At 48.4% G+C, this 13,590-nt stretch overlaps 7 protein-coding genes across 7 annotated transcripts; 4 read left to right on the plus strand and 3 right to left on the minus strand.

Moving 5' to 3' along the window:
• Positions 1 to 12: 12 nt before the first annotated feature.
• BKA55DRAFT_525464 (alcohol dehydrogenase) lies at positions 13 to 1,310 on the minus strand (the record flags this gene model as incomplete). Its single annotated transcript, XM_046188759.1, has 5 exons — positions 13 to 312; positions 372 to 572; positions 632 to 1,024; positions 1,084 to 1,127; positions 1,193 to 1,310. The coding sequence occupies 5 exons, from the start codon at positions 1,308 to 1,310 to the stop codon at positions 13 to 15; spliced, it is 1,056 nt and encodes a 351-aa protein (XP_046043254.1).
• A 465-nt stretch (positions 1,311 to 1,775) lies between these two features.
• On the plus strand, positions 1,776 to 2,777 carry BKA55DRAFT_545311 (uncharacterized protein; the record flags this gene model as incomplete). The annotated part of the gene is made up of 2 exons (XM_046190803.1): positions 1,776 to 1,968; positions 2,038 to 2,777. The coding sequence occupies 2 exons, from the start codon at positions 1,776 to 1,778 to the stop codon at positions 2,775 to 2,777; spliced, it is 933 nt and encodes a 310-aa protein (XP_046043255.1).
• Positions 2,778 to 3,087: 310 nt separating this feature from the next.
• BKA55DRAFT_545312 (uncharacterized protein) lies at positions 3,088 to 3,414 on the minus strand (the record flags this gene model as incomplete). The annotated part of the gene is made up of 1 exon (XM_046190804.1): positions 3,088 to 3,414. The coding sequence occupies one exon, from the start codon at positions 3,412 to 3,414 to the stop codon at positions 3,088 to 3,090; it is 327 nt and encodes a 108-aa protein (XP_046043256.1).
• A 1,430-nt stretch (positions 3,415 to 4,844) lies between these two features.
• On the minus strand, positions 4,845 to 6,165 carry BKA55DRAFT_625869 (class II aldolase/adducin N-terminal). The gene is made up of 5 exons (XM_046196845.1): positions 5,794 to 6,165; positions 5,659 to 5,737; positions 5,414 to 5,607; positions 5,306 to 5,363; positions 4,845 to 5,248 (listed from the first exon to the last, which is right to left on the minus strand). Exons 1-5 carry the CDS (start codon positions 6,034 to 6,036, stop codon positions 4,968 to 4,970), a joined length of 855 nt encoding a protein of 284 aa, XP_046043257.1. The 5' UTR covers positions 6,037 to 6,165; the 3' UTR covers positions 4,845 to 4,967.
• Positions 6,166 to 9,014: 2,849 nt separating this feature from the next.
• Positions 9,015 to 10,678, plus strand: BKA55DRAFT_680498 (uncharacterized protein; the record flags this gene model as incomplete). The annotated part of the gene is made up of 3 exons (XM_046198216.1): positions 9,015 to 9,053; positions 9,102 to 9,723; positions 9,776 to 10,678. 3 exons carry the CDS (start codon positions 9,015 to 9,017, stop codon positions 10,531 to 10,533), a joined length of 1,419 nt encoding a protein of 472 aa, XP_046043258.1. The 3' UTR covers positions 10,534 to 10,678.
• Positions 10,679 to 10,846: 168 nt separating this feature from the next.
• Positions 10,847 to 12,983, plus strand: BKA55DRAFT_545315 (uncharacterized protein; the record flags this gene model as incomplete). Its single annotated transcript, XM_046190805.1, has 2 exons — positions 10,847 to 10,951; positions 11,019 to 12,983. The coding sequence occupies 2 exons, from the start codon at positions 10,847 to 10,849 to the stop codon at positions 12,981 to 12,983; spliced, it is 2,070 nt and encodes a 689-aa protein (XP_046043259.1).
• A 218-nt stretch (positions 12,984 to 13,201) lies between these two features.
• BKA55DRAFT_486645 (uncharacterized protein) lies at positions 13,202 to 13,414 on the plus strand (the record flags this gene model as incomplete). The annotated part of the gene is made up of 1 exon (XM_046186228.1): positions 13,202 to 13,414. A coding segment is annotated over one exon (213 nt), but the record flags the coding sequence as incomplete, so codon positions are not given.
• Positions 13,415 to 13,590: the final 176 nt, after the last annotated feature.

The raw sequence follows: 13,590 nt of genomic DNA on the forward strand, positions 1-13,590 counted from the left end.
AAATATGCGTTTTTAGACACCCTTGACCACCTCAATGCAGACCTTGCCGAAATGCTTCATGCTCTCCAAGTATTCAAAAGCATCCCTGGCCTCTTCGAGGCTGAAAACCCGCCCATCAATCACTGGCTTGATGTTACTAGCTTCAATTGCACGATTCATATCCTCGAATTGCACGCGAGGGCCCACATATGCGATACGCGTGGTGCAGAACTTGAAGAACATGTCTACAAGAACTGGCTGCTCTTCAGGGTGAGTACCAGCTCGTAATCCAACGACAGAGATAAGTCCGTCCATCTTCACGGCAGTCAGAGACTATCAAGTTCCGACACGTTAGCAATAGCACATCACAAGCCTGCGAGTTCCTTCCATACCTCTTTTAGAGTCGCACCGCCTCCGATTTCGACCACGATGTCAACTCCCTCCTCCCCTGGGGTGAGAGCCCGCGCTTGGGCACCCCAGTTCTCAACTTCCCGATAGTTAATGACATGATCAGCCCCCATTTCTTTGAGCTTCTTTGCTTTTTCAGCTGAGGACGTGGTCGCAATGACTTTGGCGCCAGCTGCCTTGGCGAACTACAGTCCGAGTCAGTTTGATGTTTTCGCTCTGGTCAATATAGGCAATAGAGACTTACAAGGATAGCAAAGGTGCTTACACCGCCAGTTCCCTGTGTGAGAATCCACTGTCCCGGGAGTAGAGGGCGCCCTTGGGCGCCAAACAGAGCGTTCCATGCAGTGAGGCCTGCCACCGGCAACGTGCTGCCCTCAATAAAGCTGAGGTTGCGTGGAAGAGCAATCACGTACTGTGCTGGAATAACGACATACTCCTGGAGGACGCCATGATAGGCGTTTCCCAATAGCAAGTTGATGTAGTGCGGTTTTATCGGGCCGGATTGATGTGCTCCGTTCATGATTGTCGTGACTCTGTCGCCGACCTGAAAGTTCTGGATATTAGACCCGATGGCTATAACCACTCCAGCTCCATCCGAGACGGGAACGACGTCTTTCAAGGCATGTTCGTAATGGCCCTGAATGCATGTTAGAAGAACCCGAGGCGGATGAGGAATTTGGAAAGGCAGAGACAAACCCTGGTGGTACCGACGTCGTGGTAGTTCAAGGAAATAGCGTGGACTGGATTGATGTGAGTTGGAGAGAAAATAACAGGAAGAGAGTTAATGACTTGGCCTATCTCGCACCTTTTATGAAGACGTCGTTCGGCCCAAGTTGAGGGATAGGCGCCACCTGCATCTCAAGCCCAGATGGGCCATCGAATCGCTTGACCACCCACTGTGTCGATTTCTGCGGAAGGGACATGTTTGCGGTGAAATTGTGAATTTTATCTGGTTGAAGCTCTAGGTAATGGACAGGCTTCTGTTTAAATACTTGACTTTACCTTGGGAATGTCGGTCGTCTGAGATATCCCGAGACAGAGAACTCTTCCAGGTTAGCCAGCCCATGTCCCTGTCTTCTAAGCTCTGATGGCAGGGCAGGGAGAAGATCATTGGCCACGAGCCTGACGCTCATGCAACTTGCTTAGATATGGGGTAACTTAGTTCTGAAGCCCCAAGTGGCCAGAATTGTGGGTGACCATCATTGGCCCCGAGGCTAACGCTAATGCAACTTGCTTAGATATGGGGTAACTTAGTTCTGAAGCCCCAGGTCGCCAGAGCCCCCGGGTTCATTGTGGGTCTCCAAATTCTCACCGGAAGTTCATCATGGACATCTCAGCAGGGTGCATAAGGAGATTCTCTAACTTGGCGACGCTCTCAGCTCTTGAACATGACAGATTCTAGTCCGTCACGAACCGACACGGCCATGGAGTATCCAATTGACCTAGTTGCGGCCCCTCTCATCAAGCTGAGTGACATGGCACCGCGCAGAGAGATACGTACCGCAGGCGAAGACTGGACCGGCATAACAAGCAGTGCTAGGAGGCGCAAGCTACAAAACCGTCTCAACCAAAGGGCATATGGTGAGTATCGGACGCCTCTTGGGGAGGAATTCATATAGACTGGCATCTGCTTATGCTTTGGGATTGTAGAAAGAAGAAAAGCGTCGAGACGACCCGCATCCATACATCCAGGGCAAGGCAGCAGACCGCGTTACGCTTCCCTGGCAACAACAGATGCCCCGGATGCGCCGGGATCACCATCTGTTCCTCAAAAGTTGGCCGTGATAAAGTCTCCCGCAGGCTGCACGCCTGGATCGGGATGTGTATTGCTCCGCCCGGGCGCCCAAGGCGCTCTCCGCCAGTTTGTCAAAAAGGCCTATGAAGATTATGTGCTAGGCTGCCCGCAGCCATGGTACCTGTCGACTCTCATCCAGGTCAACGTCTTCAACGCCCTTGTGCAGAATGGGTTCACCTTGGGATTCTCAGACCGTTGGCAAAAAAAGGGTGTCATCTCACCTTTCTCTATAATCGGACCCCTGCAGTCCTGTGACTCTTACCCGCTAAATCTTCAGCCAACAGCCCTGCAGAGAACTGTTCCCCATCATCCGTGGATTGACCTTTTCCCGATCCCCCAGATGAGGGATAATATCCTGCTCTCGTTCCGCCACCTGGATATGGATGAGTTATGTGGCGACCTGCTCGATGTCAAGCCTGGCTTGGAGGGGAAGCCGAGCCTGATAGTCTGGGGAGACCCTTGGGACACTCGTGGTTGGGAGGCAAGTCCTTTATTTTTACAAAAATGGGGGTGGATGCTAGGGGGATGTCGAGATATTCTTCAAGCTACTAATTACTGGCGTCAGAGCCGAGGAGAGGATGAAATACTCTTCTAGGGGGTAAACTATATATCCTTAATCAGGCTGGTCTTCACAGTATAAAGTCCTTAGGTGACTTAAATTCTTAAAGGCGTACTTTGCACTTCTGCCAGAAATGAGAAAAATGAGAACCTTTGAAAATAGCTATTATAAGGAAATTGCATTTATAAAGCTCTCGGCAACTATAAGGAAGAAAGTTATAGCGAGTAACTCTGTATTGCAAGAGACGCCTTGTAATATAACATTCCTTGTGATAATATTTGTCTATCTGAGATTTATTGGCTTATGCATAGAGTTCCCTATTTAAGCATCTCTATGCCACCAATCCTCACTGTCGAAGCTTGCATTCAATAGATCCCCACTGGCTCTTGGTAGCATGCCACCAACCCGCGTCAATAAACCGCGGTAAACATTTTCTATATGCCTGAAATTCCGCATGCAGGTCGCCATTGGCTGCTCGGCCACCCTGCCATTGCCCGCTGCACTGAGGCTTGACATTGTCCCAGAATCCGTTGCATATCCCGAGAACATCGGGCACGCCATCGGCGCCGATGTAATAGCGGAGGACGTCTACTGGATGGTCGTCATAAGTGCACAGAGAGGCGTTGACGGTGGCCAAGGAGGTTGCGAGGGCGGTGATAGCTGAGAACTTCATTGCTGGCTTTGAGATGTCAGGTTAGCTTGGGCCAGAGTTAGGGAAAGTTTGTAAATACCGAGTTGGAGTGTTGTATGTTCCAGAGAGAGGTAGAGATGTGTTGTGGTGAGCTGGATGAGAATTGTTGAGGGGAATTGCTGGCTCCTTATAGCCTGCTGGACACAAGTTGCACGCAGAAGAGTGGATATTACACATGTCACAGAATTTAACTATAAAAATGATCAGATTAAACGATTATTGGTCTAGTTTCGATTACAAAAAGCAATTGAGATTCATAGCGTAGTATTAAAGAGTCAATGCTAACTCAAGTTCCTCCTTCATTGGGACCCAGACCATGAGAGTGACGTGATCTGCATTGAGTTGGTATAAACTAAAACTTGGAGCCTTGGCAATGTAAGTGCTATGCTTAAATTAGACCTCTGAAGACTGGCGGTCTATGTTTTCATGCCAGAGGCGCAAATGAGCCCTGCGATTTTCATAGCTATGTATTTACAAATAATTACAGGCCATTCCCGAGCGGACGAATGAAGAGGCAGCTAGTACAGTGACCCCTGCATGCGGGGTTACACATCAACCTCTACTACTGGAAATGCCAAGAAAGGGTAATGACATTACAAGTGCTGAACTGGATATCACGAAACGAGAGAGACGGGCTGAGAACGAGGTATCACAGTATACGGCCGGTCGGAACTTGCAAGGCCTATCTGCCTTGTCTAGTCAATGGCAACAGCCATCATTCAACGGAGAAGATGCCGTTATTGTTGTCCCGGGTGCCACTGGTAGCCTTGGCTCACGCCTTGTATCTTCTTTTGCAGACAATCCCAGCGTCAAGTCAGTCGTCTGTATCAACAGACCTTGCAGCATCTCTGTTGAAACGCCCCAAACTGAAGCTTGCTCGCAACATGCTATCTTCTCATGTTCGTTCCAACCTCCGTGACTTTGAAGTTCAGACTTCGAATCCTCAGCTTGGGCTGGCGATTTCTGACTACGAGTGGTTGGTACACCATGGTACTCACATCGTGCATAACGCATGGCCTATGAGTGGCACACGGCCCATCTCTACTTTCTAGTCCCAGTTTCAGATGATGCGTAATCTTTTTACCTGGCACACGACATGGCTTTACAACAGAACCAGGCTGGGAGCCGCTACCGAGTGGGCTTTCAATTGGTTGTTCAAGCTGAACAGCTTACCAGAGAGAAACTCGACAAACTGCAGGTTGTGGATGGCAATGAATTTGCCACTCAATAACCTGAGGCATCAGTCAAACACCTTAGATAGGTCAAGGCCAACTATGGTATACTGTCAAGTTGGTTACCGCGGCTATTTAGCTTACTGTATTCTCAGACAGGCCAGCTTTGATGTTGTTAACCTGGACGGTGGCTTTAAAATAGTAGTTCAAGGAGGATATCAATCACTATATAGTTAAAGTCTGTTTTCAAGTTGCATTTACTAAGGAATAGTAATAGTTCTTCTAAACCCCGCTTTTTGAGTCCTGAACCATACGTCTTTGCACCAAACTAATCGCGGTGGCTGTTTATAGGTACATCAATCTTTATAGCTTATGCTCACCTTTGCACATGTATTCCTCGTACTCCAGGTCAGGCTGGCCCTCCCAGTACAAGGTCTCCGAGTCACTTGAGTTCTCAAAGGTGTACTTTGCACTCGCGTCAGAAATGAGAACCTTCGGAATGCCGTTGGCCGCTGCAGCCTCAGCAAGTAACTGGCATTGACTGGCCCGCTCCATGAGAGTCATGAGGAAGCAGGCCTCGTCGACTGTCGTACCAGTTGTAAGAAGACCATGGTTTTGGAGAATCATAGCTTTACCCTTGGGTCCTACATGCCGTTGTTATTACCAATCGTAGTGAAGGAATGCAAAATCTCCAAACATACCTAAAGCAGCGCCGATTTTGTCACCTTCTTCTTGAGTAACGACGACACCTCCAAAGTCCTATACATCATCAGAATAAAATGAATAAGCAACCAAGAACAAACACAAACACGGTAGACAGCCTGGGCATCACCGTAAAGGTATGCAGCGTCTTGTGTGATCATTTCTATTGGTCGCCCAAAGACACTCCATGCCATGCCATGCACGCTGTGGGTATGGCATGCGGCGACAACATCTGGTCGAGCCTTGTGGACTGCGCTGTGTATGAGGAAGCCTGCAGCATTTGCTGGTCGACTCATGTTTCCTGGCAGGAAAGCTTAAGCATAACGGGTCAAAGATAGAGTGGGCATATTACCTCCGATGGGAACACCCTCATAGTTGACAAGGATCATATCGCTGGCTCTCAACATGCCGAAATGCACTGCCAGGGGGTTCTAGGATTCTTCAGCGCTTATCTCTTTGTACACATTCATCAAGTCTTGACACTCACTGTCCAGAAAGTGTGTGGATTCTCAGGGTCCCGCACGGAGATATGACCAGCCATACCATCCGTGTAACCCAATCGTGCAAAGACACGAAATGCCAGCGCCATCTTCTCCAACTGCCATTGTCTTTGCGCAGCGAATGTGGGATGTTTGGGGATTCCGGGGAGACAGGCGCCCTGCGAAATCAATTGCAAGGGGGTCTTTTTGACCTTTTGGGGTTGCTCGTCAACTTGCGCCGACGGGGGCATGGTAATTTTGGCGGCAACGCTAGCAAACAAGATATTACAGTAGTTTTATGGAAAGGAAGAAGCTTCAGACAGTTGCTGAAAGTCGAGATAGCCAGGGCTACATCGCAGCCTGTTTATACCACGTCCTTCTTCTAGCCTTAGACAGCTGTATCTCTGCAATTGCCGATTGTCTAGACGCGCTTTACTATTTACGGCAGTAAAATACGATTACTCAGCATCAGCGGGGTATCAGGGTAGCCAACGAGAAGTGGTCTTCGCGTTTCTGTAAGACACTCCGTATTCACTGACCAAGATCGGTTTAGCTTATGGTGATAACAGACTGCATCAGCTACGGAAAAGGGACAATTGTTACGAAGGGATAATATCACGCACACTTCATTGGTGCTCACGTTGTAAGTAATATTGTTAATATTCCCAAGGCTTGAAAAAAGATCAGGATAGAAGATAAGCTGCGGGGCGAACACGCAATAAATGTATCAAAATGGGTAAATTGTCCTGAAGCACCTGCAGCTTCGTAAAGGACTAACAGATTTGGTTAAGCATAGCATATGCGAACCCAACATGGATATTGCAGGTGGAGTGTTGGCTGGACTGTCTATCCGATACTAATAGACGCGGTTATATTAACAAAGGTCGGTATGTTTTACCATGCAGTACCCACCTGCCGGTCATACCCACCTACCGGTCAGCGAAAAAAAGAATTCCCCATACAAAATGTCAAACTTCACTTGCACAGTCCTTGGCCAAAATTGAAGTTATTTACATGGAACAGATTGTGTCTTACTGAGAGTTTCATGCTGTTTCATATTGGCATATTCATTTGTATTTTACACAAGCAGTTTGGTCGCATGACACTAGTGTAAAATTTCTCAAATGTCTCCTTCATCACCCAGCCTCCCCAAAATTTCATCAAACTTTTATCTATAGCAGCTTCCTTTAATCGCCTTGAAAATGCCTCAACAGCCTTATACAGAGAATGATGTCATTGAAGCTATACTGGATGTTACAGATAATCACCTCTCGCAGCACCAGGCCGCCCAGAAGCATGGAATGCCCCAAACCACTCTGTCTGACCGACTAAGAGGCCTACCGTCAAAGTCCGAGGCCACCCAACCTGCCCAGTTGTTATACAAATCCCAAGAGGCTAGATTAGTTACATGGATACTTCGACAAGAGGCATTGGGCTATGCTCCTTCCCACAGTCAAGTTCGCGCCACGGTAGCTGCCCTGTTGAGACAGCAGGGCCGGGAAAGGCCTATCGGTGTACACTGGCTAGCCAGGTTTATTAAACGCCATCCAGAGATCAATACGAAGGTAGGAAAACGCCAGGAAGCTGCAAGGTTTAATTCTTTTACCCCGATGGCCGTCAATTGGTACTTTGATATCCGGGAGAGCGAATATGGCTGGATCAAGCCTGAGAACACGGTTAATGTTGACGAGGGCGGTATCATGGCTGGATTTGGTGAGTACTGACCACTTCTGATACAAGACTTACCGATAAATTGCAAATCTAGGTTTGGATTCCTTGGTAATTGGCAGTAGCGATTCCAGGAGGAAGGCCTTCCTCAAAGGCTCGCAGTCCCGCACTTGGACTAGTTTTATCGAAGCCGTCACTGCAGATGGCCGTCTTCTAAAGCCGGGAATTATCTTCAAGGGCAAAGAACTTCAGAAGCAGTGGTTCATTGATGAGTTTAACAAGATCGCCGACTGGTATTATATCACGTCCGATAACGGCTGGACAGACAACCATATCGCGCTCGAGTGGCTCAAAGAGGTTTATCTGCCCCAAACCCAGCCAGCAGATGAGTCTGATGCAAGGCTCATCATATTAGATGGCCATGGGAGCCATGTATCTGTGGGTGTCTACCTGTTCTCGATCAGAAATACCGCTGACTGAAAATCCAGGATGAGTGGATGGCCACGTGTTTTTTGAATAACGTGTATTGCTGTTACCTGCCTGCACATTGCTCTCATGGCCTACAGCCACTGGATAATGGTGTTTTCAACGCATCCAAGGCTGCATATCGAAAAGAGCTCCAAAAACTGGCAAGCCTGACGGATTCTGCGCCCGTGGATAAGGTCAACTTCATTAAGGCCTATGCCAAAGCCAGGGAAGTGGGTATGACGAAGAAAAACATCCTTTCAGGCTGGAGAGTAACTGGGAACTGGCCGATTTCACGACGGAAAGCGCTCATACATGCCGAAATCCAACCAGACAAGAAGGAAACGACGCCTGGATCAGACGGCCACAGAGACGGGCAAGTCGACTCTGATAATACGCCAAAGACCAGCCGTCACATCAGAGACCTGGGGAAGAACAAGAGCCCCTCTACCAGAAGGAGGTATTCTGTGATATCAAAAGGATTTGAAGCACAAGAGTCAAAGATCGCGTCCCTAAGCTCAAGAGTGGCCAGTTTAGAGGAGGAAGTCGGCCGGTTGAGTAGAGGCAAGAAGAGAAAGGCGATACCGAACCCCATTAAGAAATTTATGACGCTAGCAGAGGCTCTAGCGACTAGTGACACCATTTCAGAGCCAAACGAAGCAATTGAAGAGGTGGATGTTATTGAGGATGTGATCGAGGTGGGAGGGATGGAAGAAGATGAGAGGTCAAATTCAGGGAAGGAAGAATTAGGTGTCGTACGCACCCGCACAGGCCGAGAGGTTAAAAGGCCTAGAAAATATTAAAATAGATTCAATTTTGATCTGAATTCTAGAGATAAACTTATTTTTACTATTTTTATTACGGTTTTCCCATGAGGTTAAAAAAGTGCATTATGTATGGGGGATTTTTTTTTTCGCTGACCGGTAGGTGGGTATGACCGGCAGGTGGGTACTGCATGGTATAGCTCTTGCTTCAAAACCCTTGCGCAAATCCCAAGATGCATACCATAACTAGACTTCCACTGGCGCGAGCCATACGCTTTGGTAGAGGTGTAGCCCCGGCCCAACGGCTACTGTCAACCTCTCGCTGTCTACCCATGAACCGTCTTGCAGCCAGCCAGAGGACAAAAACACAGGTATGTAGTGTCTAAGATCCATTACAGGGTGTGTGTCGACACTGACAGGTTATCCTCAAGTTACTGCCGGGAGCCCATACCGCGTTGAAAACCGCTAATACTTTGCGCCGCTCCTACTCCATCGTCCAAAGCAAGAAGCCACCAAGAGTTCCAATCTCAATCGACGGCAAGACTCAGGAATTCTCCTCCCTCCTTTTGCGTGACTCCTGCCAATGTCCGTTGTGCGTTCACGAATCAACCAAACAGCGTCTCTTCTCGACCGCCGATATCCCAGCCAACATCCAAGCCCGTTCGGTCGAGATTGATCCTGCCTCCGAGTCTGTGAACATCAAGTGGGAGAATGATGCCCCGGGTTGTAGCCAAGATCACACTACGAAGCTGAGCATGACGGCCCTACGAGAGATCATCGAGTCGGGCTCTCTCCCCGGCTTCGGCAGAGACAAACACGATGCGCAGGTTCTGTGGACTAAGGAGCCTCTACCAAACTTAGATGACTTCGATTACGAAGAGTATATGAAGGATGATAAAGAAGTCTATAAGCTCATTCATCAGCTTCGAACTGATGGCCTGGCGTTTGTCACAAATGTTCCTGGCAAGGTAGACTCGCTAGCCACGATCGCTGAACGCATTGGTCCCGTCCAGGATACCTTTTATGGCCGCACATGGGATGGTACGGTGAAAGCCAATGGTCAACAGTCGAAACAAAACTAATATTTGCGTAGTGCGTACGGTTCCTCAAGCCATCAACGCCGCATATACGTCCGCCGATCTGGGTTTCCATACCGACTTGCTATACTTCCAGAACCCTCCGCATGTTCAGCTTCTCCACTGCGTCCAATCTGCATCCAAGGGAGGAGCCAGCGTCTTTGCCGACGCCTATAAGTCGGCAATCGACTTATTCCACTCGGATCCAGAGGCATTCGAGACCCTTGCCGCAATCCCCGTCAACTACCACTACAACCATCCCAATGACAACGTATACCGCACGACGAAGCCAGTCATTGACCTCCGACCGCTCCAAATCGGCGATAAGGTGTATACTCGTGTTCAAGATTATGCTCAAGACTACCACCAGCTCAGCCTCAAGAATGGAGGCTCTGGATGGGGCGACGCGGTGCTCGTTGAACATATGCTAAAGATCAACTGGGGTCCCCCGTTCCTCGCACCCTTTTCGAATCATCAAGACCCCCTAGTTGAGAAACGAGGCGATCAATCACCTCTATCAGTATTGAACGATAAGGTCGACGCATGGCACGAAGCTGCTTTCAAGTTCAACGCATTGCTACAGCGGTCCGAGTATCTTTTCGAGCGAAAGATGAACTCGGGTGACTGTGTCCTTTTTGACAACACGAGAACTCTGCACTCAAGGAGAGCTTTTGACATGGCTGATATTGGAAAGCCACGATGGTTAAGGGGCACTTACGTTGATAAGGATTCATACTTCAGCAGGCTGCGTGTCTTGAAGAATAGATTTGGCTAATAATGTATGAGGGGCAGGACGTGAGTGAAGGGGCGTCAAAAGACCGGTCAGTCTGACACTCTTAAAGTCAGATAAATAAGACTTAAAGAAGATTCAATAGTTTAAGAGCCTGTAGATATAATTCATTCATTAAGATTACTGTAAGACACAACCTTTAAAGACAGATCTCAAGTTATGCTGCCTCTTCTATTTCCATACTACCTACCCTGAACAGGCTTGGCCCACGTGACATCACAAGCTACTCTCTCGAGACTGCGGGGTTCTAAGCACCGAAGCTATTTCGCTTCCCACCACTCTTTATCTATGACGCTTCATGGACTCACAAAGTTCATCCAACCCTGATAATCCTCCTAGGATCAAGCGGCGAAACGGAGGAGCGAAGTCAAGAAATGGATGCTCCAAGTGCAAAGCTAGACGCGTAAGTAGCGGCATCAGCAATACGGATCATCAAGTTTAGTCTGTTGACGTGGTTAACTATGTGATAGATCAAATGCGATGAGAAACGGCCCAATTGCGAGAACTGTGCCAAGTTCGTATGTGCGTGCCCTGGATATACGCAGAAACTACGATGGTCGCACAAGCACCAGCGGGCTGAGACGTTAATATCTCAAGAGACGATTTCTGGAAGAGATGACCAACCGCAAGAGCCACCACCTGTAATTCAAGCAGAAGATTTCAGTATCCAAGCCGGGCCAACAGATCATCAATATGTGTTAGATACTTTGCAAGATGGACCCATTATCCTGGATGACGACTGCGACTTTACCTGGCTAACCGAGGCTTCGCCAACTTGGCAAGCCACAGGCCTTGATATTGGGGTCGGCCATTTTGGCGAGCCTCTACAGAACCCTTTCAACTTGTTGCAAAGGCCTGAAATGCCGGATTCACGGCATGACCTGATATCAATGTCCAATCCCCGCATTATACAAGCGCCTGTTCACATATCAACAACACTAATCGAGTACTGGTTTCGATATATCTGTCCAGTGCGCTCCACGTTCGATTCCGAGGTAAACAATAATCGCTCATTGGCTCGAAACTCATGGGCTACATCTGAGGCCGTCTTCTATACGATGCAAGTCATGTCGGCTGTGTGTCTTGTAGACACTATGCCCCATCTGAGGCAAACCCTACCGTCACTGAGAGAACAATCTACTCTCGCTATTACCCAGGGAATTTCTCGAGTGCGAAACCTAGGACTAGCTCGAGTCACAGCTGATTTGGTCTTTGCTGTATTGGCAATGGGAACTTCATCCCATTGGGTCACTCCTGGAAATTCGGACTATCCGTGGCTGGAATCAGCTAGAGAATTGCTTTCTATGTGGAGTGTTGGGATCTCGACGGCGGATGCTCTGCTACATGCCTATTTCTGTCAAGCTTTGACCTACTGGGAGATGCTTCTCGCATTGGTGGACCGTGGCTCAAACCCCTCAAACGTCGAGAAAAGACGACGGAAGTACCAGGACAGACTTCGTCGGGCCATGTTACCAGAAGCTGATACGTTTGACGCAACATCATATGAGCATTCATCGCTCAGTCAAAGTATCAAGCCACTGGGAACGCTTCCAAACTCTTGGTGTGGCATATCGAACGAGGTCGTTGAGATTTTCGGCCAGGTATTGGCTCTCTGTCGAAGCGCGTGCGATTACAACCAAGATCAGGCAACTATTGGTCGTGACATAGCAAGTAAGGCCCTTTGCGATATAGCAGTCGCGTACGAGCTTGAGAAAGAGCTTTTAAGTATGGACTTTGACACTATCGTGCTTCTGGAAGAGCTGCAAGGCTTTCATGTCGATACACGGGATGATAACACCCCTGTCTCTCATCTGCTAGAGACAGCCGAGGCTTATCGCAAAGCTGGGTTGCTGCAGTTGTACCTAACCTTTGATGATCTTGTCGTCAACACAAGCGGTGGACAAAATGCGTCAACCGGTACCGATAGCGCAGTGGATGAAGCATCTCGAGCAAAATCTCTCGTTGACTTGACTCTGCAGCTCGTGGCTACACTTGAAAGGATTCCAGCTCAATCAGGTTCAAAGTTTATTCACCCTATGTTATATGTTACTGCGGCCGTGGGTCTGAAGTTCCACAGGTACCCCGATTTTCACTGTCCAAGAACACCAGAGGGAGTCAACAATGACCCATCTGATGTCTTCATTTCACAACTGGAATGGAATTTATTTGATCTTACGCCAGAAACATGCTTGCCAGGAAGCTCAGATACGATGACCGCGTTTATTCCGCAGTCTGTCCTCAAGGTTGCCGAAGCGAGACGTCTCGTTTTATCAAGGCTCGACATAATTAGACAAGCTTTGCCGTATAAAGCGAGCGATAGCTTTTCGCGGCTTGTTAAAACTATATGGTCAGAATATGATAAGGCACAATCGGATGCATCAGCGAAGCATTGGTTTAAGGCCTTGAGCCAGATAGGGTTGGATATGCCTTTATAATCTCGGTCTACCTTTTTAATATGACTAAATATACTATACTGTGAGGAAAACGTTCTAAAATACCATACCAGGATCCTCAGACACAGACTTTTACGTCGCCCAGTAGAGGATAAGATAGAAATAAATACTATAATGTATGTTTAAGTTCTACCCTTTTACCTGTAACTATGCGGTCCCTGACTATTAGTAGCCTGGTGGCCTTGGCAGCGCTACCTCAGCTCGTTCTTTCGTCCGCCCTTGAGCGCCGCCAAACGTCTTCCAACACAGCTACAATCGACCTCTTCAAGGGTCGTGGGTCGCCGAAGCACTTGGCTTCTGGTTTTATCTACGGCATTCCTGACTCCGGGTTTGGCCACTCCCCGACCCAGATCCCTGATCACTTTTACTCTGACATGGGCTTTAACTATGCCCGTGCTGGAGGCGCACAGATCAGTGAGGGCGGTTGGATTCCTGGCCTTGAAGCCTATGCCGCGCGATTCAACTCGACCAAGGAGAACTATCTGACCTCTCGCAAGTTCGGTGCGAAGTTCCATATCTTGCCCCACGATATCTAGGGCACTGATCATGCAAAGTAAAGTATTAGTTATATTAGACAAATTAGCAAGAT

The sequence above is a fragment of the Fusarium redolens genome, assembly GCF_020744475.1.
Source record: "Fusarium redolens strain MPI-CAGE-AT-0023 chromosome Unknown BKA55scaffold_22, whole genome shotgun sequence".
In the NCBI taxonomy this organism is placed as follows: Eukaryota; Fungi; Ascomycota; class Sordariomycetes; order Hypocreales; family Nectriaceae; genus Fusarium; species Fusarium redolens.